The sequence below is a fragment of the Haliotis rufescens genome, unplaced genomic scaffold, assembly GCF_023055435.1.
Source record: "Haliotis rufescens isolate VD_foot unplaced genomic scaffold, xgHalRufe1.0.p SCAF_5, whole genome shotgun sequence".
In the NCBI taxonomy this organism is placed as follows: domain Eukaryota; kingdom Metazoa; phylum Mollusca; class Gastropoda; order Lepetellida; family Haliotidae; genus Haliotis; species Haliotis rufescens.
This window is the reverse complement of record NW_025964223.1, coordinates 49,461,087-49,485,952: the sequence shown is the minus strand read 5'-3', so window position 1 is coordinate 49,485,952 and position 24,866 is coordinate 49,461,087. Positions and strand designations below refer to the sequence as shown.

At 42.7% G+C, this 24,866-nt stretch overlaps 2 protein-coding genes and 5 non-coding genes across 7 annotated transcripts; 2 read left to right on the top strand and 5 right to left on the bottom strand.

Annotated features, from left to right (window-relative positions):
* Positions 1–227: 227 nt before the first annotated feature.
* On the top strand, positions 228–692 carry LOC125373087 (histone 24-like; the record flags this gene model as incomplete). The annotated part of the gene is made up of 1 exon (XM_048383925.1): positions 228–692. A coding segment is annotated over one exon (465 nt), but the record flags the coding sequence as incomplete, so codon positions are not given.
* A 1,200-nt stretch (positions 693–1,892) lies between these two features.
* On the bottom strand, positions 1,893–2,011 carry LOC125373647. The gene has a single exon (XR_007218485.1). It is a non-coding gene; the product is annotated as a 5S ribosomal RNA (ribosomal RNA).
* An 11,055-nt stretch (positions 2,012–13,066) lies between these two features.
* Positions 13,067–24,673, top strand: LOC125373316 (histone H1, gonadal-like). Its single transcript, XM_048384321.1, has 5 exons — positions 13,067–13,597; positions 16,059–16,577; positions 19,403–19,411; positions 22,344–22,472; positions 24,659–24,673. Exons 1-5 carry the CDS (start codon positions 13,067–13,069, stop codon positions 24,671–24,673), a joined length of 1,203 nt encoding a protein of 400 aa, XP_048240278.1.
* On the bottom strand, positions 14,842–14,960 carry LOC125373636. The gene has a single exon (XR_007218474.1). It is a non-coding gene; the product is annotated as a 5S ribosomal RNA (ribosomal RNA).
* On the bottom strand, positions 17,793–17,911 carry LOC125373598. Its single transcript, XR_007218440.1, has one exon. It is a non-coding gene; the product is annotated as a 5S ribosomal RNA (ribosomal RNA).
* On the bottom strand, positions 20,791–20,909 carry LOC125373624. Its single transcript, XR_007218463.1, has one exon. It is a non-coding gene; the product is annotated as a 5S ribosomal RNA (ribosomal RNA).
* Positions 23,749–23,867, bottom strand: LOC124137206. The gene has a single exon (XR_006861492.2). It is a non-coding gene; the product is annotated as a 5S ribosomal RNA (ribosomal RNA).
* Positions 24,674–24,866: the final 193 nt, after the last annotated feature.

The window sequence follows — 24,866 nt, the reverse complement described above, 5'->3', positions numbered from 1 at the left end:
ACGCGCTTGTAAGCGTGCAGCTATCAGCCACAACAAGCAGGGTGTCTCCTCCGACGTCCGCGCCTCCGGAGTATCAGCCGGGCTGTCTGTGGGGAAGTGTCATTCGCTCTCTGTGCTTCTCTCGTAGCTGACGTGAATTTTTACCACTCAAACTTACCACTATGGCTGATGCTGCTGCTGCCCCCGCTGTTGTCAAGACTCCCAAGAAGAAGGCTGCTGCCAAGCCTAAGAAGGCTGCCGCACATCCTACCTATTTGGAGATGATCAAGAAAGCTATTTCAACCCTGAAGGAGAGGGGTGGTTCTTCCCGACAGGCTGTTCTGAAATACATCTTGGCCAACTACAAGGTTGGTGACAACCAGGTGGCCATCAATGCTCGCATCAAGACTGCTTTGAAAAATGGAGTCAAGAACGGCGCACTGAAGCAATCAAAGGGAACTGGAGCCGCTGGATCATTCCGTCTTGGCGAGGCAAAGAAAGACGAAAAACCCAAGAAGGCTAAGGCAGCTGCCAAACCAAAGAAGGCTGCCAAATCCCCCAAGAAAGTCAAGAAGCCAGCTGCTGCCAAGAAACCCAAAACAGCCGCTAAGAAGGCCGCTAAGTCACCAAAGAAGGTGAAGGCTGCAGCCAAGCCCAGGAAGGCGAAGACACCCAAGAAGGCAGCAGCCAAACCCAAGAAGGTCAAGACCCCCAAGAAGAAGGCAGTCAAGCCAAAGAAGGCTTAAGCTCTCATTGTCACGCCTTCGCTCCACATTTCTGTGGTCCAAAGGCCCTTTTCAGGGCCATCCAAATACCCCAAAAGAAAACTTGAAAACACTGATAACAAAACAATAAATATGTATATTAGCAGTAATAAAGTGCAGGTTCTCGTGATAACAGAGATAACGTGGCAGCAACACCCACCACGCACATAACACACATAGGTGATGATGATAAAGGTATGTCAGGGATTTTATTGTGTGTGTGTGTGGGGTAGTGTGTCTTCACACTAATGACTGTTGTTATGCTTGTTTATTAACCCCCCAAATGGGTGTATGTTGGAAAGTGAGGCGATTAGTGTCGTTGATATATATAATATCCTGAGTGCAGACTTCCTATGTGTGTAGCTGCACATGCACGTTGTGTTCAAAGGTGTAAAACGGCGATAAAGGCCAGACATCCACGGGGTGTTTTACCGACACACGCCTCGCCTGTGCACGACTTTTCAAATAGAGCGTCAAGAGTTGTGCGCCCTTGGTCGTGTGCGTTTCGCCTAGCCCCCTACCTGCAACATGTCACATCTACCTGTTGTATGGCGAGAGAAATGTATGGAAATACTTTCCAATAAGTCTAAAGTACGTTTATCACACAGTCGCGTCGTTTTTTTTCATATTTTTAAAGCGTGTCAACAGTGATCAGCTTGCTCACAGCTTTCAAAATACATTTTCCAGCAGCAAGCCAGTGAACTCCTATTGACAGGCGCTCTGTAAGATCTAACTCTTTCTCCTTTTCTTATCTGTGTAGGCAAAGAGATGTGAGCCGAGACTTAACACGAACAACATTATAATTTTACATGTATATATTATATATTCATGCTTTGAAAGTAAGAAAGTAAGTAAAATAGTCAATTATCAGTGCACGCAAACACCTTTATGTGGCGAAAAGGACGTACATGCCTTCAGAATAGTTGACGAGTTTGGTGAACTGACAACTGAATATGATCACATGTATAGTGGAAAAGTCCTTTCTGTAAAGGTATGTAAGAATACATGGCTGGCAGCTATGTCTTTGAGCAGACATGCATGAGTGGGGCCATTTACAAGGAAATAAAAGTGTATGATTACATCAGATGTGAATGTGGCAAGTGCACCTTATGGTCGAAAAGAAAAAAAGTGGGAATCGCACAGCAAAAATGTCTACTGCACCCGGTGTTCCCAGGCGGTCACCCATCCAAGTACTCTCCGGGCCCGACGTTGCTTAACTTCGGTGATCGGACGAGAACCGGTGTTTTCAACGTGGTATGGCCGTAGACAATGCTTGTCTTACTTACTTACTTTGGAGATTTAACGTGCGCTTTCCGACTGATGCGTATTTCGCACACGGCCCCGGCCAGGCCATTTAATGTGTTTCCGAAAGGGGCGAAGGTGGTCTGTGCAACCCAAGAGGGGGGTTTTAGGGGTTGCTTATATAGAATTTGGGAATTTTGAGATTTGGAATAGATGCCGATGGGATTGGGGAGGAGAACTAAGGGAGCTGGGTATGGTGGATGTTTGTTTGTTTATGTGATTTTGATTTGGTGAGTTATTGTGTTTTTAGATGCGTTTTATTAGTTCCGTTTTGATTAAGAATACGCCTAAGGCCTTGAAGTTTTCTAGGTTATTTTGTGGGTTTAGTATTGCTTCTAGAGTTAGAGCCTTGTTTAGATTGAGGGTGGTTTGTAATGCGGTTCGATGTGTTAGGTAGTGTGTGCAGTGGATGAGTGCGTGTTCTGGGGTTTCTGGTTGTTTGCAGTGTGGGCAGTTACCTGTAGTGTGTTTTTTAAATTTTTTTAGGTGGTTATTTAGGTTGGTGTGTCCTGTTTGGAGTTTAGTGATTACTCTGTCGATGTTTTTGGATGGATGGAGAATTTTTGGTTTGGTTAGTGGTTTGCTGAGCACTTTTTTGATTTGGCTATTTGAGTTTAGATATAGGTTATGCCATTTTTTGGTGATTTTTTGCTTGTTTACACTTTTAATTTCTGATTTTGAGATGGGTAAGTTTAAGCTTATTTCTGGGATTTTGAGGGATAGTTTAGCTGCTTTATCGGCGTTTTCATTACCGTATATTCCTACGTGGGCGGGTATCCACAAGAAGGTTATTTGTTTGCCTGCCTTAGTTAGGTCGTTGGAGCTTTTAAGTATTTGATTTATTAATTTAGGTCGGTTTTTGGTATTTTTGTTTTGGAGGGCTTGCAGTCCACTTAGGGAGTCGGTAAGTATTAGGATTTTTTTGTGGTTTTTGGATTCTTGATTATGGAGGGCTGAGGCCATGCCCATTAGTTCTGCCGTGAATATTGATTGGTTGTTTGGGAGTCGGAAGGATTGTGTGGTTTTAGTTGGTTGTGTGGTATGGACTCCGAAACCTGTGTGTTTGGAGGTCGGATCTGAGGATCCGTCCGTGTAAATGTGACACCAATTTGGCCAATTTTCGTGTATGTATGCTAGTGTGGTAGTTTTAGCTATGTTTGGGTCGGTTTGTTTATTTATTTGGCTAGCTAGTGTTGTGTCTATTTTGGGTATTTTAAGTTTAGGGGTGAAGATATTTGATTGTTTGCAGTTTTGTTTAAGATTTTTAATTTGGTGTTCATTTAGGTAGTTTGTTATTCTTTGGGATATTGGGGTAGTAAGGGGTGTTTACGAGCTAGAGCTTGGTTTTTGGGGCTGATGTTTTGGTTTATTAAGTTTTGGATGAGAGGGTTTGATTGGGACGCGGCCCAGAAATTTAAGCTTAGCTGTTCCCTGCGTAGACTTAGTGGCATTTCTCCTGTTAAGGCCTGAAGTGAGGTGCAGGAGGTGCCATGTTGGGTGCGTGTAATTAGTTTGAGAGCCTGATATTGTATTGAGTCAAGTTTTTTAGATAGAGAGTTGTTTAGGGTGTTGTATATGGCGCAGCCATAGTCTAGTTTTGATCTAATTAGTGATATGTAGAGAGAGAGGAGGGTATCTTTGGATGCTCCCCAGTTAGAACCAGTTAGGCATCTTAGGGTGTTTAGGTCTTTACTGCATTTAGTTGTTAGGTTTTGGATGTGAGCATCCCAGGTGAGATGTTCATCGAAAATAATTCCTAAGAATTTGGTTTGTTTTTGAAATTTGATTGTTTGATTGTTTAGCTGGAAGATTGGGGAGGCGGGTTTCATGTTTTTATGTTTGAATACTATTCCTGTTGTTTTTTCTGAGTTAAGGGAGAAGCCCCATTTGTCAGCCCACTGTTGTATTTTATTAAGAGATTTTTGGAGTAAATTTTGGACCATGTTCATGCTTTTAGTGCGGATCCAGATGGCTCCATCATCCGCGAATTTTGATGTGTTTACTTTAGGGGATAGGCCCTCGAATAGATCGTTTATCATTATATTGAAGAGGGTGGGGCTGAGGATACTGCCCTGTGGAGTACCATTTTCTAGGGGACATTGGTCCGATAGAGTTTGGTCTATACCTACGGTTATTTTACGATTGTTTAGGAAGTCCTGGATGTAGTTTATTATCTGACCTTTGAGTCCTATTTTTTTAAGTTTTTGTATTAGCCCATCGTGCCATACCATGTCGAAAGCTTTAGAGAAGTCTAAGAAGATGCCTGTGGTATATTGTTTATTTAGCTGTCCTGTCTTAATATCTTGTTCTAGTCGGGTGAGGTTATCTAGGGTTGAGCGGCCAGGAGTGAAACCGCTTTGATCTGGGTTTATGATGTTATTTTGGGTTAAGTAATGTTGTAATCTATTTTTAGCCATTGATTCCATTACTTTACATAAGTTTGAAGTTAGGGATATTGGTCTATATGAGTTAGCTTGATTAGCTGGTTTATTAGGTTTAGGGATTGGTATGACTAGGGCCTGTTTCCAGGGAGTAGGAACCTGTCCGTTTAGGTAGATGAGATTGTATAGTTTGAGTAGTGCCTGGAGTAGTTTTAGGGGGAGTTTTTTAATTATTTGGTAAGAAGTTAGGTCTAATCCTGGGGCTGTGCCCTTTTTCCTGTTTTGGATTACATAGAGGAGCTCCTCCATTGTGTAGGGTTGATTTATTTCTAGATTGTTATTGTTTGGTTCTTTTGTGGGTTTGTTTTCTGTTTTAAGTTTATCTTGGAATTTTTTACTGAAGTTGGTGTTACTGCTAACGGCCGAAAAGTGGTTGGCGAGATTATTTGCTTTTTGGGCGGGGTTGGTTGAGTTGTCAATGTTAGGGTTTTTGTTATGTCGTTTTAAGCCTCTGATGGCGTGGATTTTGCGCCAGACCGTTCTGGCATCTGTACGGTTATTTATACCTTCGCAGAATTTTTTCCAGTCTCTACTTTTGGCTATTTGGACTAGTTTTTGAACCTGGTGGTTTAGTTCGTGGGCTATGTTTAAATATTTGTAGTCGCGTTTTGCTTTATTGAAGGCTGATTTACGTTTTCGTCTAGTCTGTTCTATTTCCTCATTCCACCATGGTACCGTCGGTTTGCCTGTCTTAGATGTTTTGAAGGGGATGGAGGTTTTGGCTGCGTTTATTATATAGTCTGTTAGGTTTTTACAATAGGTTTCTGGATCATTATTTTCTATTTCGTTTAGGTTAGCTTCGTTGCAGATATCTTGGAATTGGTCCCAGTTAGCTTTATTGTAATGGAATTTTGGTTCTTGGTTTTCTGTTTGGATTGGTACGTTTGTATTTCCTATGGTTATGTTTATGGGGAAGTGGTCACTACCTAGCGGGACGTCGTGCACTTCCCATTGAGTACTTTGGGCTAGATCTGCGGTGAATATGGTTAGGTCGATAGCCGACATTTTTTGGTTTATCTTATCGTACCTCGTGGGTTGGTTGCTATTAAGGAGTACTAGGTCGTTTGTTTCTATCCATTCGGAGATTAATTTGCCATGATTATCTATTTTATCATCTATGCTCCATGTAGGATGGTGAGCGTTAAAGTCTCCTAGGAATATAGTAGATTTATCGCTTATTTGGAGTAGTTTGTTTAGATCCTCAGGTTGGACTTTTTGTTCCGCCCAGTGGTAAATATTTATGATGTTTATGTTTCGGTTATTTAATGTGATTTTAATGCCGTTGGCTTCTAGGTTTGGCGTGTCTATTTTTATTTCTTCGTAATTTATATCTTCCCTGATAAATATGATTAGTCCTCCTGCGGCTCTTCTTGTTTTCGGTTTAGCTCTGTCAGTTCTAACTGAGTTGTAGTTAGGTAGTGTGAATTTGGATTTTTTTGAGAATTTGGTTTCCTGTATACAAGCAATGTGAGGGCCTTTATTTAGTTTAAATTTAGTTTTTAGTTCATGGCCGTGGGAGGTGAGTCCGTTGGCGTTCCACTGAAAAATATTTAGTCCTTCGAATATTGGGTTCGGGTGATTCGTGATTTATTTTTTATTTTTTATTTTATTCGGTGAGTTCTTTTAGATGGAGGTTAAAGAGGAAGAAGGGAAGATCGGTAAATTTTAGATTGAAAGCTACTTTGTAGAAGGATTTCATGCTAGCTTTTGGTGAGTTTTGACTATGCATGTATGCTAGGAGTAAGGTGAGGTTGTTTAGGTTTTGGGTGTTGGCTGGTTGGGGAGTTTGTCGGCAAACTTTAGCTACATATAGACACCACACATTGGTAAACAGACATTGCCATGAAAACAGCATGCTCGCGTTTTCAGCGGGTTCAGTAGACATGTTGTGTTTGTTGATTTATGATGTATATTTACAGGGATTAAAATCTAGCCGTTGTAAAAACATGTGATCACTGTTTAACACGAGGCCCGGCACACTCGCTCACTCGATCCGGCCTTTCGTCTGAAACATTCACTTTTCGTTGATGCATGGTAGCCTATATTGTTCTGGTAAAATTAACATCCAAACGACGAAGACCCCTACTAATATCGTGCTATTAAGACAGGCAAAAAGACTTAATCTGTGACGACCGATCGAGTGATCTAAACACCAATGTATATATGTTACTGTTCGGGGCTTCGCGCCCTAGCTGCTTGTGTCCCGAGATCCTCGTCTTACTAGACTGTTTTCCTGAAAGTAAAATCCCCGTTACTTACTTGTTATGACAAAGTTAGTTTCAACTCTAATTGAAGTGACCAAAATTATGTCTCCAGAAATATAGTGTCAAATGTTTTCTGTTGCAAAATGGCGAAGTCGTCAGAAAAACGTGCTTCATTGTCGTTGTTTGAACGCTTGTTCTAGCTTATCATAGGCAATACTGATGAGTGTTGTGTTTTACTTTCATAGTTAGATATATTGAGAATTGACAGGCAACGTTTAAAATGCATAAACTTGAGTCTCAAGGCTAAAAATGTGCTTTTGAAAGTAGCGATGTCTACATTTTAGACTGGGTCGCTTCATTGGAAACAGCACGTGTGGCTTTGAACTTCACCCGTGAGCGTTGCTATTGTAACCGAAATGTAGCCAAATGTTTTTACTACCTAACTGTATTGTTGAAATTGAAACTTTCCTTGATTAAGAAGTGATTATTCGGATACAAATACACGAAAAAGCACACGCGCTTGTAAGCGTGCAGCTATCAGCCACAACAAGCAGGGTGTCTCCTCCGACGTCCGCGCCTCCGGAGTATCAGCCGGGCTGTCTGTGGGGAAGTGTCATTCGCTCTCTGTGCTTCTCTCGTAGCTGACGTGAATTCTTACCACTCAAACTTACCACTATGGCTGATGCTGCTGCTGCCCCCGCTGTTGTCAAGACTCCCAAGAAGAAGGCTGCTGCCAAGCCTAAGAAGGCTGCCGCACATCCTACCTATTTGGAGATGATCAAGAAAGCTATTTCAACCCTGAAGGAGAGGGGTGGTTCTTCCCGACAGGCTGTTCTGAAATACATCTTGGCCAACTACAAGGTTGGTGACAACCAGGTGGCCATCAATGCTCGCATCAAGACTGCTTTGAAAAATGGAGTCAAGAACGGCGCACTGAAGCAATCAAAGGGAACTGGAGCCGCTGGATCATTCCGTCTTGGCGAGGCAAAGAAAGACGATAAACCCAAGAAGGCTAAGGCAGCTGCCAAACCAAAGAAGGCTGCCAAATCCCCCAAGAAAGTCAAGAAGCCAGCTGCTGCCAAGAAACCCAAAACAGCCGCTAAGAAGGCCGCTAAGTCACCAAAGAAGGTGAAGGCTGCAGCCAAGCCCAAGAAGGCGAAGACACCCAAGAAGGCAGCAGCCAAACCCAAGAAGGTCAAGACCCCCAAGAAGAAGGCAGTCAAGCCAAAGAAGGCTTAAGCTCTCATTGTCACGCCTTCGCTCCACATTTCTGTGGTCCAAAGGCCCTTTTCAGGGCCATCCAAATACCCCAAAAGAAAACTTGAAAACACTGATAACAAAACAATAAATATGTATATTAGCAGTAATAAAGTGCAGGTTCTCGTGATAACAGAGATAACGTGGCAGCAACACCCACCACGCACATAACACACATAGGTGATGATGATAAAGGTATGTCAGGGATTTTATTGTGTGTGTGGGGTGTGGGGGGGGGGGGGTGGGTGGGGGTGGGGGGGGTGGGGTAGTGTGTCTTCACACTAATGACTGTTGTTATGCTTGTTTATTAACCCCCCAAATGGGTGTATGTTGGAAAGTGAGGCGATTAGTGTCGTTGATATATATAATATCCTGAGTGCAGACTTCCTATGTGTGTAGCTGCACATGCACGTTGTGTTCAAAGGTGTAAAACGGCGATAAAGGCCCGACATCCACGGGGTGTTTTACCGACACACGCCTCGCCTGTGCACGACCTTTCAAATAGAGCGTCAAGAGTTGTGCGCCCTTGGTCGTGTGCGTTTCGCCTAGCCCCCTACCTGCAACATGTCACATCTACCTGTTGTATGGCGAGAGAAATGTATGGAAATACTTTCTAATAAGTCTAAAGTACGTTTGCCAGCGATCAGCTAGAACGGGGAACATAAAATAGCTGGTTTATCACACAGTCGCGTCGTTTTTTTTTCATATTTTTAAAGCGTGTCAACAGTGATCAGCTTGCTCACAGCTTTCAAAATACATTTTCCAGCAGCAAGCAAGTGAACTCCTATTGACAGGCGCTCTGTACGATCTAACTCTTTCTCCTTTTCTTATCTGTGTAGGCAAAGAGATGTGAGCCGAGACTTAACACGAACAACATTATAATTTTACATGTATATATTATATATTCATGCTTTGAAAGTAAGAAAGTAAGTAAAATAGTCAATTATCGGTGCACGCAAACACCTTTATGTGGCGAAAAGGACGTACATGCCTTCAGAATAGTTGACGAGTTGGGTGAACTGACAACTGAATATGATCACATGTATAGTGGAAAAGTCCTTTCTGTAAAGGTATGTAAGAATACATGGCTGGCAGCTATGTCTTTGAGCAGACATGCATGAGTGGGGCCATTTACAAGGAAATAAAAGTGTATGATTACATCAGATGTGAATGTGGCAAGTGCACCTTATGGTCGAAAAAGAAAAAAAGTGGGAATCGCACAAGCAGGAAGAAGCATTTCTCACAATATATACGGCAATCGGTGATTTCAACAATGTTTTTCTTCGTTGTGTTCGTCTTGCCTCATCTGGAATCTGGATGACAACGATCCTGTAGAAAAACCCTGGTAATATAATGGTCAAACATATTTTCAAGTGATCAAAGTAGTTTTTTGTCGTTTCCGTGACATTTTTTCATTGCCAAGTAGATCTACCAATGTATTTTGGCAAAGACTTGTCCGATGAAGCCCTTATCCTGAAGTAACTCGATCCGTGAAACTTGGCGGGTCCCAGTGACCCACATCCCTGTTGATTGGCATGCCAAGTGTCATTTGCATAAGGCCATCCATATTGTTTGTATGTGTTTCTCCCCTCAAGCCTGAACTAACCAGGGAGCGGGCGGACGGAATAAAATATATTACTTATAAAAAAATCTCTTTCAATAATTGTGTAAGTTGTTTTATGACATTTAAAAAAGGGTTTAACACTTGGTACTAGAATCTAGTCTATGAATTAATTTATGATGTAGATCGATTCGCTTTGCTTCGAAAACGAATTTTTAATAAACAACGGAACAAAGATAAAGTTGACCTGGTTCTTTTATGACGATGCAATGGTAGATCTAGTAGTATTTCTTTTATTACATCGGTGCGCAATTTTCCACAGCGGCAGCAAAATTGAGACACGAAGACATTATTGGAGATATAAATAATAAAATACGGACAGCCTCACAGACTTCGAAACGATGTTCAGATAAATATTAGTTCACATTAATTCTGTCATGTGAAAATGGGTTTCAACATTATTTTCATCAAGCTTACATTCAGGTCGCTGGCTACTTCGGCATTAACACATGTTTTGTCTCGAAGCTCAAAGCAACAATGTTTCTCTCAGATACATTTTTCTCTCCATTCATGACGAACATCTGTCAAAATGTCAATGCCTCAACAATCTTCCTGGGCAGTTGAATTCAACAATGTAATACACGGCGTCATCGCAAAAATTCCAAATACCCACCACGTGATCAGGGTTACAACCTTGGGATAAATTAATAAATTAATTTGCATTTTTAGAAAAGATTTTTTTTCGTGAATATTATTATTAAAAAATATCCTGTACATGGTACCTTTGGATTGCACTGCGTATTTCTTTTATTACTTTCTAAAAAAAGTTGTTTTCCCCTTTCTGACCACGCGATCTCCTAGCAACCACGCCCCAAGAGGGCATCGAGTTGCTGCTTACAACTGTCAAGAACTTTGCAATTTCGCTTGTCTTCAATATGAGCAACAAAACATTTTCATGTGAAGCCTAATTTGACGAAGAGTTGTTCGAGATAATCAGGGAGCCTTTGGTCATTTCGATTATGACATTGGTGACTTTATCGTGGAGAAAGTTCCAATTCAAGATGACATGATTCCGATTCACAACTCGAATCGACAAGATGGCGCCTCTCTTCCCGCCCTTGCAAGTGCAACAGAAACTTTGATAAATTCAGTGCCGATTCTTGGGATTAGTGAATCAATGTGACAGCGAGATTTCATTGTGGAACCAGATGAAGCCGAATATGTATGTTCACACTTCTTTTGTCAACCATGGGTGACACGGCACAGGCAATCGCAGTTGGGGAATGGTGCGGCCACCATGTTGCAGAAATTCGTCGATTTGAACACATTGCTTCTGGACTGAGCTAAATAAACGAAGTGTTTGGAGAGATCGTAGATACTTCGACTTGAAGAAACGTAATTAAACGTTGCAGCAGATGAAGGATTTGTGTGGACAAAACGGGAAAGGGATCCCAGATTGTATTTCAAAACTTGTGCGCGAAGTATATCCAAATACCCCGAACAAACATACATGGGACAAGTGTGGATCTAATGATCAAACTCAGTTTTGTGTGTGAAAATTCTGTGAAAGAAAAGGAAATTCATAATTAAAGTTGTCTTGGAATATATGTATTGGAGTTTTCGTTTATCGTAAGTACAATATTATCTGGATACGCCTTCTGTAGGTCAAAACATCAAGTATATTTCGTTACTTATTTACCAGTTGCTTATGTGCATTGTTATGTTGATACACGTGACATATTCATCTATTGTAGTCAAGCTGAGAAATATTGGCGGAACTTCTGGTGCTTCAAATTAGGCCCCTTCCTAAACACTAGTTGAAAATCTGTGTAATAATTTAAGTTTTATGAATATAAACTGATTATTGTGTGGCACAAATCTAACTGTTGAATGCAAATGACCAAAACTAAACAAATATCTGTAATTTTCGGATTGAACTGAAAGAATCGCGTCGTCAATTTCGTATTTAAGTATCGTTACTGTTACATTAACCGAAACTGATGTTCTGCTGCTGTTCTGCCGTAAAAAATATGCAACACAATTCACTTTGACCACAAATGCATTGAATGTGTCACATGTACATTTGGCCATGTGCTTTGCTATTTATAGCGCAACCGTAAATAAGCTCCGCCCACTGTGATTGATGCAGACGCCAAACACGATCGATTCGATTTTTTATGATAAAACTACAGAAAATTTATTGACTTATATCTTGATATGGAGCCATTTATTGTATCCATGGTTTGTCATACAAGTTGATACGAAGTTTGAAGGTCAATGGTGATCTGGTTCCCGTATAGTTTTCAAAAAACCTCTCCCGACACTCGGTTGTGTTTACATTGTCAGTCATTGTTCGAAACTGAAACACCGCCACCTTGCGGGCTATTTATAGTCAGGGTGGGGCTTTAACTTCGGTGATCGGACGAGAACTGGTGTTTTCAACGTGGTATGGCCGTAGACAATGCTTGTCGGCAAACTTTAGCTACATATAGACACCACACATTGGTAAACAGACATTGCCATGAAAACAGCATGCTCGCGTTTTCAGCGGGTTCAGTAGACATGTTGTGTTTGTTGATTTATGATGTATATTTACAGGGATTAAAATCTAGCCGTTGTAAAAACATGTGATCACTGTTTAACACGAGGCCCGGCACACTCGCTCACTCGATCCGGCCTTTCGTCTGAAACATTCACTTTTCGTTGATGCATGGTAGCCTATATTGTTCTGGTAAAATTAACATCCAAACGACGAAGACCCCTACTAATATCGTGCTATTAAGACAGGCAAAAAGACTTAATCTGTGACGACCGATCGAGTGATCTAAACACCAATGTATATATGTTACTGTTCGGGGCTTCGCGCCCTAGCTGCTTGTGTCCCGAGATCCTCGTCTTACTAGACTGTTTTCCTGAAAGTAAAATCCCCGTTACTTACTTGTTATGACAAAGTTAGTTTCAACTCTAATTGAAGTGACCAAAATTATGTCTCCAGAAATATAGTGTCAAATGTTTTCTGTTGCAAAATGGCGAAGTCGTCAGAAAAACGTGCTTCATTGTCGTTGTTTGAACGCTTGTTCTAGCTTATCATAGGCAATACTGATGAGTGTTGTGTTTTACTTTCATAGTTAGATATATTGAGAATTGACAGGCAACGTTTAAAATGCAAAAACTTGAGTCTCAAGGCTAAAAATGTGCTTTTGAAAGTAGCGATGTCTACATTTTAGACTGGGTCGCTTCATTGGAAACAGCACGTGTGGCTTTGAACTTCACCCGTGAGCGTTGCTATTGTAACCGAAGTGTAGCCAAATGTTTTTACTACCTAACTGTATTGTTGAAATTGAAACTTTCCTTGATTAAGAAGTGATTATTCGGATACAAATACACGAAAAAGCACACGCGCTTGTAAGCGTGCAGCTATCAGCCACAACAAGCAGGGTGTCTCCTCCGACGTCCGCGCCTCCGGAGTATCAGCCGGGCTGTCTGTGGGGAAGTGTCATTCGCTCTCTGTGCTTCTCTCGTAGCTGACGTGAATTCTTACCACTTAAACTTACCACTATGGCTGATGCTGCTGCTGCCCCCGCTGTTGTCAAGACTCCCAAGAAGAAGGCTGCTGCCAAGCCTAAGAAGGCTGCCGCACATCCTACCTATTTGGAGATGATCAAGAAAGCTATTTCAACCCTGAAGGAGAGGAGTGGTTCTTCCCGACAGGCTGTTCTGAAATACATCTTGGCCAACTACAAGGTTGGTGACAACCAGGTGGCCATCAATGCTCGCATCAAGACTGCTTTGAAAAATGGAGTCAAGAACGGCGCACTGAAGCAATCAAAGGGAACTGGAGCCGCTGGATCATTCCGTCTTGGCGAGGCAAAGAAAGACGAAAAACCCAAGAAGGCTAAGGCAGCTGCCAAACCAAAGAAGGCTGCCAAATCCCCCAAGAAAGTCAAGAAGCCAGCTGCTGCCAAGAAACCCAAAACAGCCGCTAAGAAGGCCGCTAAGTCACCAAAGAAGGTGAAGGCTGCAGCCAAGCCCAAGAAGGCGAAGACACCCAAGAAGGCAGCAGCCAAACCCAAGAAGGTCAAGACCCCCAAGAAGAAGGCAGTCAAGCCAAAGAAGGCTTAAGCTCTCATTGTCACGCCTTCGCTCCACATTTCTGTGGTCCAAAGGCCCTTTTCAGGGCCATCCAAATACCCCAAAAGAAAACTTGAAAACACTGATAACAAAACAATAAATATGTATATTAGCAGTAATAAAGTGCAGGTTCTCGTGATAACAGAGATAACGTGGCAGCAACACCCACCACGCACATAACACACATAGGTGATGATGATAAAGGTATGTCAGGGATTTTATTGTGTGTGTGGGGGGGGTAGTGTGTCTTCACACTAATGACTGTTGTTATGCTTGTTTATTAACCCACCAAATGAGTGTATGTTGGAAAGTGAGGCGATTAGTGTCGTTGATATATATAATATCCTGAGTGCAGACTTCCTATGTGTGTAGCTGCACATGCACGTTGTGTTCAAAGGTGTAAAACGGCGATAAAGGCCAGACATCCACGGGGTGTTTTACCGACACACGCCTCGCCTGTGCACGACCTTTCAAATAGAGCGTCAAGAGTTGTGCGCCCTTGGTCGTGTGCGTTTCGCCTAGCCCCCTACCTGCAACATGTCACATCTACCTGTTGTATGGCGAGAGAAATGTATGGAAATACTTTCTAATAAGTCTAAAGTACGTTTGCAAGCGATCAGCTAGAACGGGGAACATAAAATAGCTGGTTTATCACACAGTCGCGTCGTTTTTTTTTCATATTTGTAAAGCGTGTCAACAGTGATCAGCTTGCTCACAGCTTTCAAAATACATTTTCCAGCAGCAAGCCAGTGAACTCCTATTGACAGGCGCTCTGTACGATCTAACTCTTTCTCCTTTTCTTATCTGTGTAGGCAAAGAGATGTGAGCCGAGACTTAACACGAACAACATTATAATTTTACATGTATATATTATATATTCATGCTTTGAAAGTAAGAAAGTAAGTAAAATAGTCAATTATCGGTGCACGCAAACACCTTTATGTGGCGAAAAGGACGTACATGCCTTCAGAATAGTTGACGAGTTTGGTGAACTGACAACTGAATATGATCACATGTATAGTGGAAAAGTCCTTTCTGTAAAGGTATGTAAGAATACATGGCTGGCAGCTATGTCTTTGAGCAGACATGCATGAGTGGGGCCATTTACAAGGAAATAAAAGTGTATGATTACATCAAATGTGAATGTGGCAAGTGCACCTTATGGTCGAAAAAGAAAAAAAGTGGGAATCGCACAGCAAAAATGTCTACTGCACCCGGTGTTCCCAGGCGGTCACCCATCCAAGTACTCTCCGGGCCCGACGTTGCTTAACTTCGGTGATCGGACGAGAACCGGTGTTTTCAACGTGGTATGGCCGTAGACAATGCTTGTCGGCAAAATTTAGCTACATATAGACACCACACATTGGTAAACAGACATTGCCATGAAAACAGCATGCTCGCGTTTTCAGCGGGTTCAGTAGACATGTTGTGTTTGTTGATTTATGATGTATATTTACAGGGATTAAAATCTAGCCGTTGTAAAAACATGTGATCACTGTTTAACACGAGGCCCGGCACACTCGCTCAATCGATCCGGCCTTTCGTCTGAAACATTCACTTTTCGTTGATGCATGGTAGCCTATATTGTTCTGGTAAAATTAACATCCAAACGACGAAGACCCCTACTAATATCGTGCTATTAAGACAGGCAAAAAGACTTAATCTGTGACGACCGATCGAGTGATCTAAACACCAATGTATATATGTTACTGTTCGGGGCTTCGCGCCCTAGCTGCTTGTGTCCCGAGATCCTCGTCTTACTAGACTGTTTTCCTGAAAGTAAAATCCCCGTTACTTACTTGTTATGACAAAGTTAGTTTCAACTCTAATTGAAGTGACCAAAATTATGTCTCCAGAAATATAGTGTCAAATGTTTTCTGTTGCAAAATGGCGAAGTCGTCAGAAAAACGTGCTTCATTGTCGTTGTTTGAACGCTTGTTCTAGCTTATCATAGGCAATACTGATGAGTGTTGTGTTTTACTTTCATAGTTAGATATATTGAGAATTGACAGGCAACGTTTAAAATGCAAAAACTTGAGTCTCAAGGCTAAAAATGTGCTTTTGAAAGTAGCGATGTCTACATTTTAGACTGGGTCGCTTCATTGGAAACAGCACGTGTGGCTTTGAACTTCACCCGTGAGCGTTGCTATTGTAACCGAAGTGTAGCCAAATGTTTTTACTACCTAACTGTATTGTTGAAATTGAAACTTTCCTTGATTAAGAAGTGATTATTCGGATACAAATACACGAAAAAGCACACGCGCTTGTAAGCGTGCAGCTATCAGCCACAACAAGCAGGGTGTCTCCTCCGACGTCCGCGCCTCCGGAGTATCAGCCGGGCTGTCTGTGGGGAAGTGTCATTCGCTCTCTGTGCTTCTCTCGTAGCTGACGTGAATTTTTACCACTCAAACTTACCACTATGGCTGATGCTGCTGCTGCCCCCGCTGTTGTCAAGACTCCCAAGAAGAAGGCTGCTGCCAAGCCTAAGAAGGCTGCTGCACATCCTACCTATTTGGAGATGATCAAGAAAGCTATTTCAACCCTGAAGGAGAGGGGTGGTTCTTCCCGACAGGCTGTTCTGAAATACATCTTGGCCAACTACAAGGTTGGTGACAACCAGGTGGCCATCAATGCTCGCATCAAGACTGCTTTGAAAAATGGAGTCAAGAACGGCGCACTGAAGCAATCAAAGGGAACTGGAGCCGCTGGATCATTCCGTCTTGGCGAGGCAAAGAAAGACGAAAAACCCAAGAAGGCTAAGGCAGCTGCCAAACCAAAGAAGGCTGCCAAATCCCCCAAGAAAGTCAAGAAGCCAGCTGCTGCCAAGAAACCCAAAACAGCCGCTAAGAAGGCCGCTAAGTCACCAAAGAAGGTGAAGGCTGCAGCCAAGCCCAAGAAGGCGAAGACACCCAAGAAGGCAGCAGCCAAACCCAAGAAGGTCAAGACCCCCAAGAAGAAGGCAGTCAAGCCAAAGAAGGCTTAAGCTCTCATTGTCACGCCTTCGCTCCACATTTCTGTGGTCCAAAGGCCCTTTTCAGGGCCATCCAAATACCCCAAAAGAAAACTTGAAAACACTGATAACAAAACAATAAATATGTATATTAGCAGTAATAAAGTGCAGGTTCTCGTGATAACAGAGATAACGTGGCAGCAACACCCACCACGCACATAACGCACATAAGTGATGATGATAAAGGTATGTCAGGGATTTTATTGTGTGTGGGGGGGGGGGGTAGTGTGTCTTCACACTAATGACTGTTGTTATGCTTGTTTATTAACCCCCCAAATGGGTGTATGTTGGAAAGTGAGGCGATTAGTGTCGTTGATATATATAATATCCTGAGTGCAGACTTCCTATGTGTGTAGCTGCACATGTACGTTGTGTTCAAAGGTGTAAAACGGCGATAAAGGCCCGACATCCACGGGGTGTTTTAACGACACACGCCTCGCCTGTGCATGACTTTTCAAATAGAGCGTCAAGAGTTGTGCGCCCTTGGTCGTGTGCGTTTCGCCTAGCCCCCTACCTGCAACATGTCACATCTACCTGTTGTATGGCGAGAGAAATGTATGGAAATACTTTCCAATAAGTCTAAAGTACGTTTATCACACAGTCGCGTCGTTTTTTTTCATATTTTTAAAGCGTGTCAACAGTGATCAGCTTGCTCACAGCTTTCAAAATACATTTTCCAGCAGCAAGCCAGTGAACTCCTATTGACAGGCGCTCTGTACGATCTAACTCTTTCTCCTTTTCTTATCTGTGTAGGCAAAGAGATGTGAGCCGAGACTTAACACGAACAACATTATAATTTTACATGTATATATTATATATTCATGCTTTGAAAGTAAGAAAGTAAGTAAAATAGTCAATTATCGGTGCACGCAAACACCTTTATGTGGCGAAAAGGACGTACATGCCTTCAGAATAGTTGACGAGTTTGGTGAACTGACAACTGAATATGATCACATGTATAGTGGAAAAGTCCTTTCTGTAAAGGTATGTAAGAATACATGGCTGGCAGCTATGTCTTTGAGCAGACATGCATGAGTGGGGCCATTTACAAGGAAATAAAAGTGTATGATTACATCAGATGTGAATGAGGCAAGTGCACCTTATGGTCGAAAAAGAAAAAAAGTGGGAATCGCACAGCAAAAATGTCTACTGCACCCGGTGTTCCCAGGCGGTCACACATCCAAGTACTCTCCGGGCCCGACGTTGCTTAACTTCGGTGATCGGACGAGAACCGGTGTTTTCAACGTGGTATGGCCGTAGACAATGCTTGTCGGCAAGCTTTAGCTACATATAGACACCACACATTGGTAAACAGACATTGCCATGAAAACAGCATGCTCGCGTTTTCAGCGGGTTCAGTAGACATGTTGTGTTTGTTGATTTATGATGTATATTTACAGGGATTAAAATCTAGCCGTTGTAAAAACATGTGATCACTGTTTAACACGAGGCCCGGCACACTCGCTCACTCGATCCGGCCTTTCGTCTGAAACATTCACTTTTCGTTGATGCATGGTAGCCTATATTGTTCTGGTAAAATTAACATCCAAACGACGAAGACCCCTACTAATATCGTGCTATTAAGACAGGCAAAAAGACTTAATCTGTGACGACCGATCGAGTGATCTAAACACCAATGTATATATGTTACTGTTCGGGGCTTCGCGCCCTAGCTGCTTGTGTCCCGAGATCCTCGTCTTACTAGACTGTTTTCCTGAAAGTAAAATCCCCGTTACTTACTTGTTATGACAAAGTTAGTTTCAACTCTAATTGAAGTGACCAAAATTATGTCTCCAGAAATATAGTGTCAAATGTTTTCTGTTGCAAAATGGCGAAGTCGTCAGAAAAACGTGCTTCATTGTCGTTGTTTGAACGCTTGTTCTAGCTTATCATAGGCAATACTGATGAGTGTTGTGTTTTACTTTCATAGTTAGATATATTGAGAATTGACAGGCAACGTTTAAAATGCAAAAACTTGAGTCTCAAGGCTAAAAATGTGCTTTTGAAAGTAGCGATGTCTACATTTTAGACTGGGTCGCTTCATTGGAAACAGCACGTGTGGCTTTGAACTTCACCCCTGAGCGTTGCTATTGTAACCGAAGTGTAGCCAAATGTTTTTACTACCTAACTGTATTGTTGAAATTGAAACTTTCCTTGATTAAGAAGTGATTATTCGGATACAAATACACGAAAAAGCACACGCGCTTGTAAGCGTGCAGCTATCAGCCACAACAAGCAGGGTGTCTCCTCCGACGTCCGCGCCTCCGGAGTATCAGCCGGGCTGTCTGTGGGGAAGTGTCATTCGCTCTCTGTGCTTCTCTCGTAGCTGACGTGAATTTTTACCACTCAAACTTACCACTATGGCTGATGCTGCTTCTGCCCCCGCTGTTGTCAAGACTCCCAAGAAGAAGGCTGCTGCCAAGCCTAAGAAGGCTGCCGCACATCCTACCTATTTGGAGATGATCAAGAAAGCTATTTCAACCCTGAAGGAGAGGGGTGGTTCTTCCCGACAGGCTGTTCTGAAATACATCTTGGCCAACCACAAGGTTGGTGACAACCAGGTGGCCATCAATGCTCGCATCAAGACTGCTTTGAAAAATGGAGTCAAGAACGGCGCACTGAAGCAATCAAAGGGAACTGGAGCCGCTGGATCATTCCGTCTTGGCGAGGCAAAGAAAGACGAAAAACCCAAGAAGGCTAAGGCAGCTGCCAAACCAAAGAAGGCTGCCAAATCCCCCAAGAAAGTCAAGAAGCCAGCTGCTGCCAAGAAACCCAAAACAGCCGCTAAGAAGGCCGCTAAGTCACCAAAGAAGGTGAAGGCTGCAGCCAAGCCCAAGAAGGCGAAGACACCCAAGAAGGCAGCAGCCAAACCCAAGAAGGTCAAGACCCCCAAGAAGAAGGCAGTCAAGCCAAAGAAGGCTTAAGCTCTCATTGTCACGCCTTCGCTCCACATTTCTGTGGTCCAAAGGCCCTTTTCAGGGCCATCCAAATACCCCAAAAGAAAACTTGAAAACACTGATAACAAAACAATAAATATGTATATTAGCAGTAATAAAGTGCAGGTTCTCGTGATAACAGAGATAACGTGGCAGCAACACCCACCACGCACATAACACACATAAGTGATGATGATAAAGGTATGTCAGGGATTTTATTGTGTGTGTGGGGGGGGGGGGGGTAGTGTGTCTTCACACTAATGACTGTTGTTATGCTTGTTTATTAACCCCCCAAATGGGTGTATGTTGGAAAGTGAGGCGATTAGTGTCGTTGATATATATAATATCCTGAGTGCAGACTTCCTATGTGTGTAGCTGCACATGTACGTTGTGTTCAAAGGTGTAAAACGGCGATAAAGGCCCGACATCCACGGGGTGTTTTACCGACACACGCCTCGCCTGTGCATGACTTTTCAAATAGAGCGTCAAGAGTTGTGCGCCCTTGGTCGGGTGCGTTTCGCCTAGCCCCCTACCTGCAACATGTCACATCTACCTGTTGTATGGCGAGAGAAATGTATGGAAATACTTTCTAATAAGTCTAAAGTACGTTTGCAAGCGATCAGCTAGAACGGGGAACATAAAATAGCTGGTTTATCACACAGTCGCGTCGTTTTTTTTTCATATTTGTAAAGCGTGTCAACAGTGATCAGCTTGCTCACAGCTTTCAAAATACATTTTCCAGCAGCAAGCCAGTGAACTCCTATTGACAGGCGCTCTGTACGATCTAACTCTTTCTCCTTTTCTTATCTGTGTAGGCAAAGAGATGTGAGCCGAGACTTAACACGAACAACATTATAATTTTACATGTATATATTATATATTCATGCTTTGAAAGTAAGAAAGTAAGTAAAATAGTCAATTATCGGTGCACGCAAACACCTTTATGTGGCGAAAAGGACGTACATGCCTTCAGAATAGTTGACGAGTTTGGTGAACTGACAACTGAATATGATCACATGTATAGTGGAAAAGTCCTTTCTGTAAAGGTATGTAAGAATACATGGCTGGCAGCTATGTCTTTGAGCAGACATGCATGAGTGGGGCCATTTACAAGGAAATAAAAGTGTATGATTACATCAGATGTGAATGTGGCAAGTGCACCTTATGGTCGAAAAAGAAAAAAAGTGGGAATCGCACAGCAAAAATGTCTACTGCACCCGGTGTTCCCAGGCGGTCACCCATCCAAGTACTCTCCGGGCCCGACGTTGCTTAACTTCGGTGATCGGACGAGAACCGGTGTTTTCAACGTGGTATGGCCGTAGACAATGCTTGTCGGCAAAATTTAGCTACATATAGACACCACACATTGGTAAACAGACATTGCCATGAAAACAGCATGCTCGCGTTTTCAGCGGGTTCAGTAGACATGTTGTGTTTGTTGATTTATGATGTATATTTACAGGGATTAAAATCTAGCCGTTGTAAAAACATGTGATCACTGTTTAACACGAGGCCCGGCACACTCGCTCAATCGATCCGGCCTTTCGTCTGAAACATTCACTTTTCGTTGATGCATGGTAGCCTATATTGTTCTGGTAAAATTAACATCCAAACGACGAAGACCCCTACTAATATCGTGCTATTAAGACAGGCAAAAAGACTTAATCTGTGACGACCGATCGAGTGATCTAAACACCAATGTATATATGTTACTGTTCGGGGCTTCGCGCCCTAGCTGCTTGTGTCCCGAGATCCTCGTCTTACTAGACTGTTTTCCTGAAAGTAAAATCCCCGTTACTTACTTGTTATGACAAAGTTAGTTTCAACTCTAATTGAAGTGACCAAAATTATGTCTCCAGAAATATAGTGTCAAATGTTTTCTGTTGCAAAATGGCGAAGTCGTCAGAAAAACGTGCTTCATTGTCGTTGTTTGAACGCTTGTTCTAGCTTATCATAGGCAATACTGATGAGTGTTGTGTTTTACTTTCATAGTTAGATATATTGAGAATTGACAGGCAACGTTTAAAATGCAAAAACTTGAGTCTCAAGGCTAAAAATGTGCTTTTGAAAGTAGCGATGTCTACATTTTAGACTGGGTCGCTTCATTGGAAACAGCACGTGTGGCTTTGAACTTCACCCGTGAGCGTTGCTATTGTAACCGAAGTGTAGCCAAATGTTTTTACTACCTAACTGTATTGTTGAAATTGAAACTTTCCTTGATTAAGAAGTGATTATTCGGATACAAATACACGAAAAAGCACACGCGCTTGTAAGCGTGCAGCTATCAGCCACAACAAGCAGGGTGTCTCCTCCGACGTCCGCGCCTCCGGAGTATCAGCCGGGCTGTCTGTGGGGAAGTGTCATTCGCTCTCTGTGCTTCTCTCGTAGCTGACGTGAATTTTTACCACTCAAACTTACCACTATGGCTGATGCTGCTGCTGCCCCCGCTGTTGTCAAGACTCCCAAGAAGAAGGCTGCTGCCAAGCCTAAGAAGGCTGCTGCACATCCTACCTATTTGGAGATGATCAAGAAAGCTATTTCAACCCTGAAGGAGAGGGGTGGTTCTTCCCGACAGGCTGTTCTGAAATACATCTTGGCCAACTACAAGGTTGGTGACAACCAGGTGGCCATCAATGCTCGCATCAAGACTGCTTTGAAAAATGGAGTCAAGAACGGCGCACTGAAGCAATCAAAGGGAACTGGAGCCGCTGGATCATTCCGTCTTGGCGAGGCAAAGAAAGACGAAAAACCCAAGAAGGCTAAGGCAGCTGCCAAACCAAAGAAGGCTGCCAAATCCCCCAAGAAAGTCAAGAAGCCAGCTGCTGCCAAGAAACCCAAAACAGCCGCTAAGAAGGCCGCTAAGTCACCAAAGAAGGTGAAGGCTGCAGCCAAGCCCAAGAAGGCGAAGACACCCAAGAAGGCAGCAGCCAAACCCAAGAAGGTCAAGACCCCCAAGAAGAAGGCAGTCAAGCCAAAGAAGGCTTAAGCTCTCATTGTCACGCCTTCGCTCCACATTTCTGTGGTCCAAAGGCCCTTTTCAGGGCCATCCAAATACCCCAAAAGAAAACTTGAAAACACTGATAACAAAACAATAAATATGTATATTAGCAGTAATAAAGTGCAGGTTCTCGTGATAACAGAGATAACGTGGCAGCAACACCCACCACGCACATAACACACATAAGTGATGATGATAAAGGTATGTCAGGGATTTTATTGTGTGTGGGGGGGGGGGGGGGGGGGTAGTGTGTCTTCACACTAATGACTGTTGTTATGCTTGTTTATTAACCCCCCAAATGGGTGTATGTTGGAAAGTGAGGCGATTAGTGTCGTTGATATATATAATATCCTGAGTGCAGACTTCCTATGTGTGTAGCTGCACATGTACGTTGTGTTCAAAGGTGTAAAACGGCGATAAAGGCCCGACATCCACGGGGTGTTTTAACGACACACGCCTCGCCTGTGCATGACTTTTCAAATAGAGCGTCAAGAGTTGTGCGCCCTTGGTCGTGTGCGTTTCGCCTAGCCCCCTACCTGCAACATGTCACATCTACCTGTTGTATGGCGAGAGAAATGTATGGAAATACTTTCCAATAAGTCTAAAGTACGTTTATCACACAGTCGCGTCGTTTTTTTTCATATTTTTAAAGCGTGTCAACAGTGATCAGCTTGCTCACAGCTTTCAAAATACATTTTCCAGCAGCAAGCCAGTGAACTCCTATTGACAGGCGCTCTGTACGATCTAACTCTTTCTCCTTTTCTTATCTGTGTAGGCAAAGAGATGTGAGCCGAGACTTAACACGAACAACATTATAATTTTACATGTATATATTATATATTCATGCTTTGAAAGTAAGAAAGTAAGTAAAATAGTCAATTATCGGTGCACGCAAACACCTTTATGTGGCGAAAAGGACGTACATGCCTTCAGAATAGTTGACGAGTTTGGTGAACTGACAACTGAATATGATCACATGTATAGTGGAAAAGTCCTTTCTGTAAAGGTATGTAAGAATACATGGCTGGCAGCTATGTCTTTGAGCAGACATGCATGAGTGGGGCCATTTACAAGGAAATAAAAGTGTATGATTACATCAGATGTGAATGAGGCAAGTGCACCTTATGGTCGAAAAAGAAAAAAAGTGGGAATCGCACAGCAAAAATGTCTACTGCACCCGGTGTTCCCAGGCGGTCACACATCCAAGTACTCTCCGGGCCCGACGTTGCTTAACTTCGGTGATCGGACGAGAACCGGTGTTTTCAACGTGGTATGGCCGTAGACAATGCTTGTCGGCAAGCTTTAGCTACATATAGACACCACACATTGGTAAACAGACATTGCCATGAAAACAGCATGCTCGCGTTTTCAGCGGGTTCAGTAGACATGTTGTGTTTGTTGATTTATGATGTATATTTACAGGGATTAAAATCTAGCCGTTGTAAAAACATGTGATCACTGTTTAACACGAGGCCCGGCACACTCGCTCACTCGATCCGGCCTTTCGTCTGAAACATTCACTTTTCGTTGATGCATGGTAGCCTATATTGTTCTGGTAAAATTAACATCCAAACGACGAAGACCCCTACTAATATCGTGCTATTAAGACAGGCAAAAAGACTTAATCTGTGACGACCGATCGAGTGATCTAAACACCAATGTATATATGTTACTGTTCGGGGCTTCGCGCCCTAGCTGCTTGTGTCCCGAGATCCTCGTCTTACTAGACTGTTTTCCTGAAAGTAAAATCCCCGTTACTTACTTGTTATGACAAAGTTAGTTTCAACTCTAATTGAAGTGACCAAAATTATGTCTCCAGAAATATAGTGTCAAATGTTTTCTGTTGCAAAATGGCGAAGTCGTCAGAAAAACGTGCTTCATTGTCGTTGTTTGAACGCTTGTTCTAGCTTATCATAGGCAATACTGATGAGTGTTGTGTTTTACTTTCATAGTTAGATATATTGAGAATTGACAGGCAACGTTTAAAATGCAAAAACTTGAGTCTCAAGGCTAAAAATGTGCTTTTGAAAGTAGCGATGTCTACATTTTAGACTGGGTCGCTTCATTGGAAACAGCACGTGTGGCTTTGAACTTCACCCGTGAGCGATGCTATTGTAACCGAAGTGTAGCCAAATGTTTTTACTACCTAACTGTATTGTTGAAATTGAAACTTTCCTTGATTAAGAAGTGATTATTCGGATACAAATACACGAAAAAGCACACGCGCTTGTAAGCGTGCAGCTATCAGCCACAACAAGCAGGGTGTCTCCTCCGACGTCCGCG

What these genes read in the sequence shown, in the direction of transcription:
- LOC125373316 (XM_048384321.1), top strand. Translation starts at nt 13,067, where the DNA reads ATGGCTGATGCTGCTGCTGCCCCCGCTGTTGTCAAGACTCCCAAGAAG. An exon ending in CCAAGAAGGTCAAGACCCCC is followed by an intron (nt 13,598 to 16,058) that starts AAGAAGAAGGCA and finishes AAACTTACCACT; the next exon opens with ATGGCTGATGCTGCTGCTGC.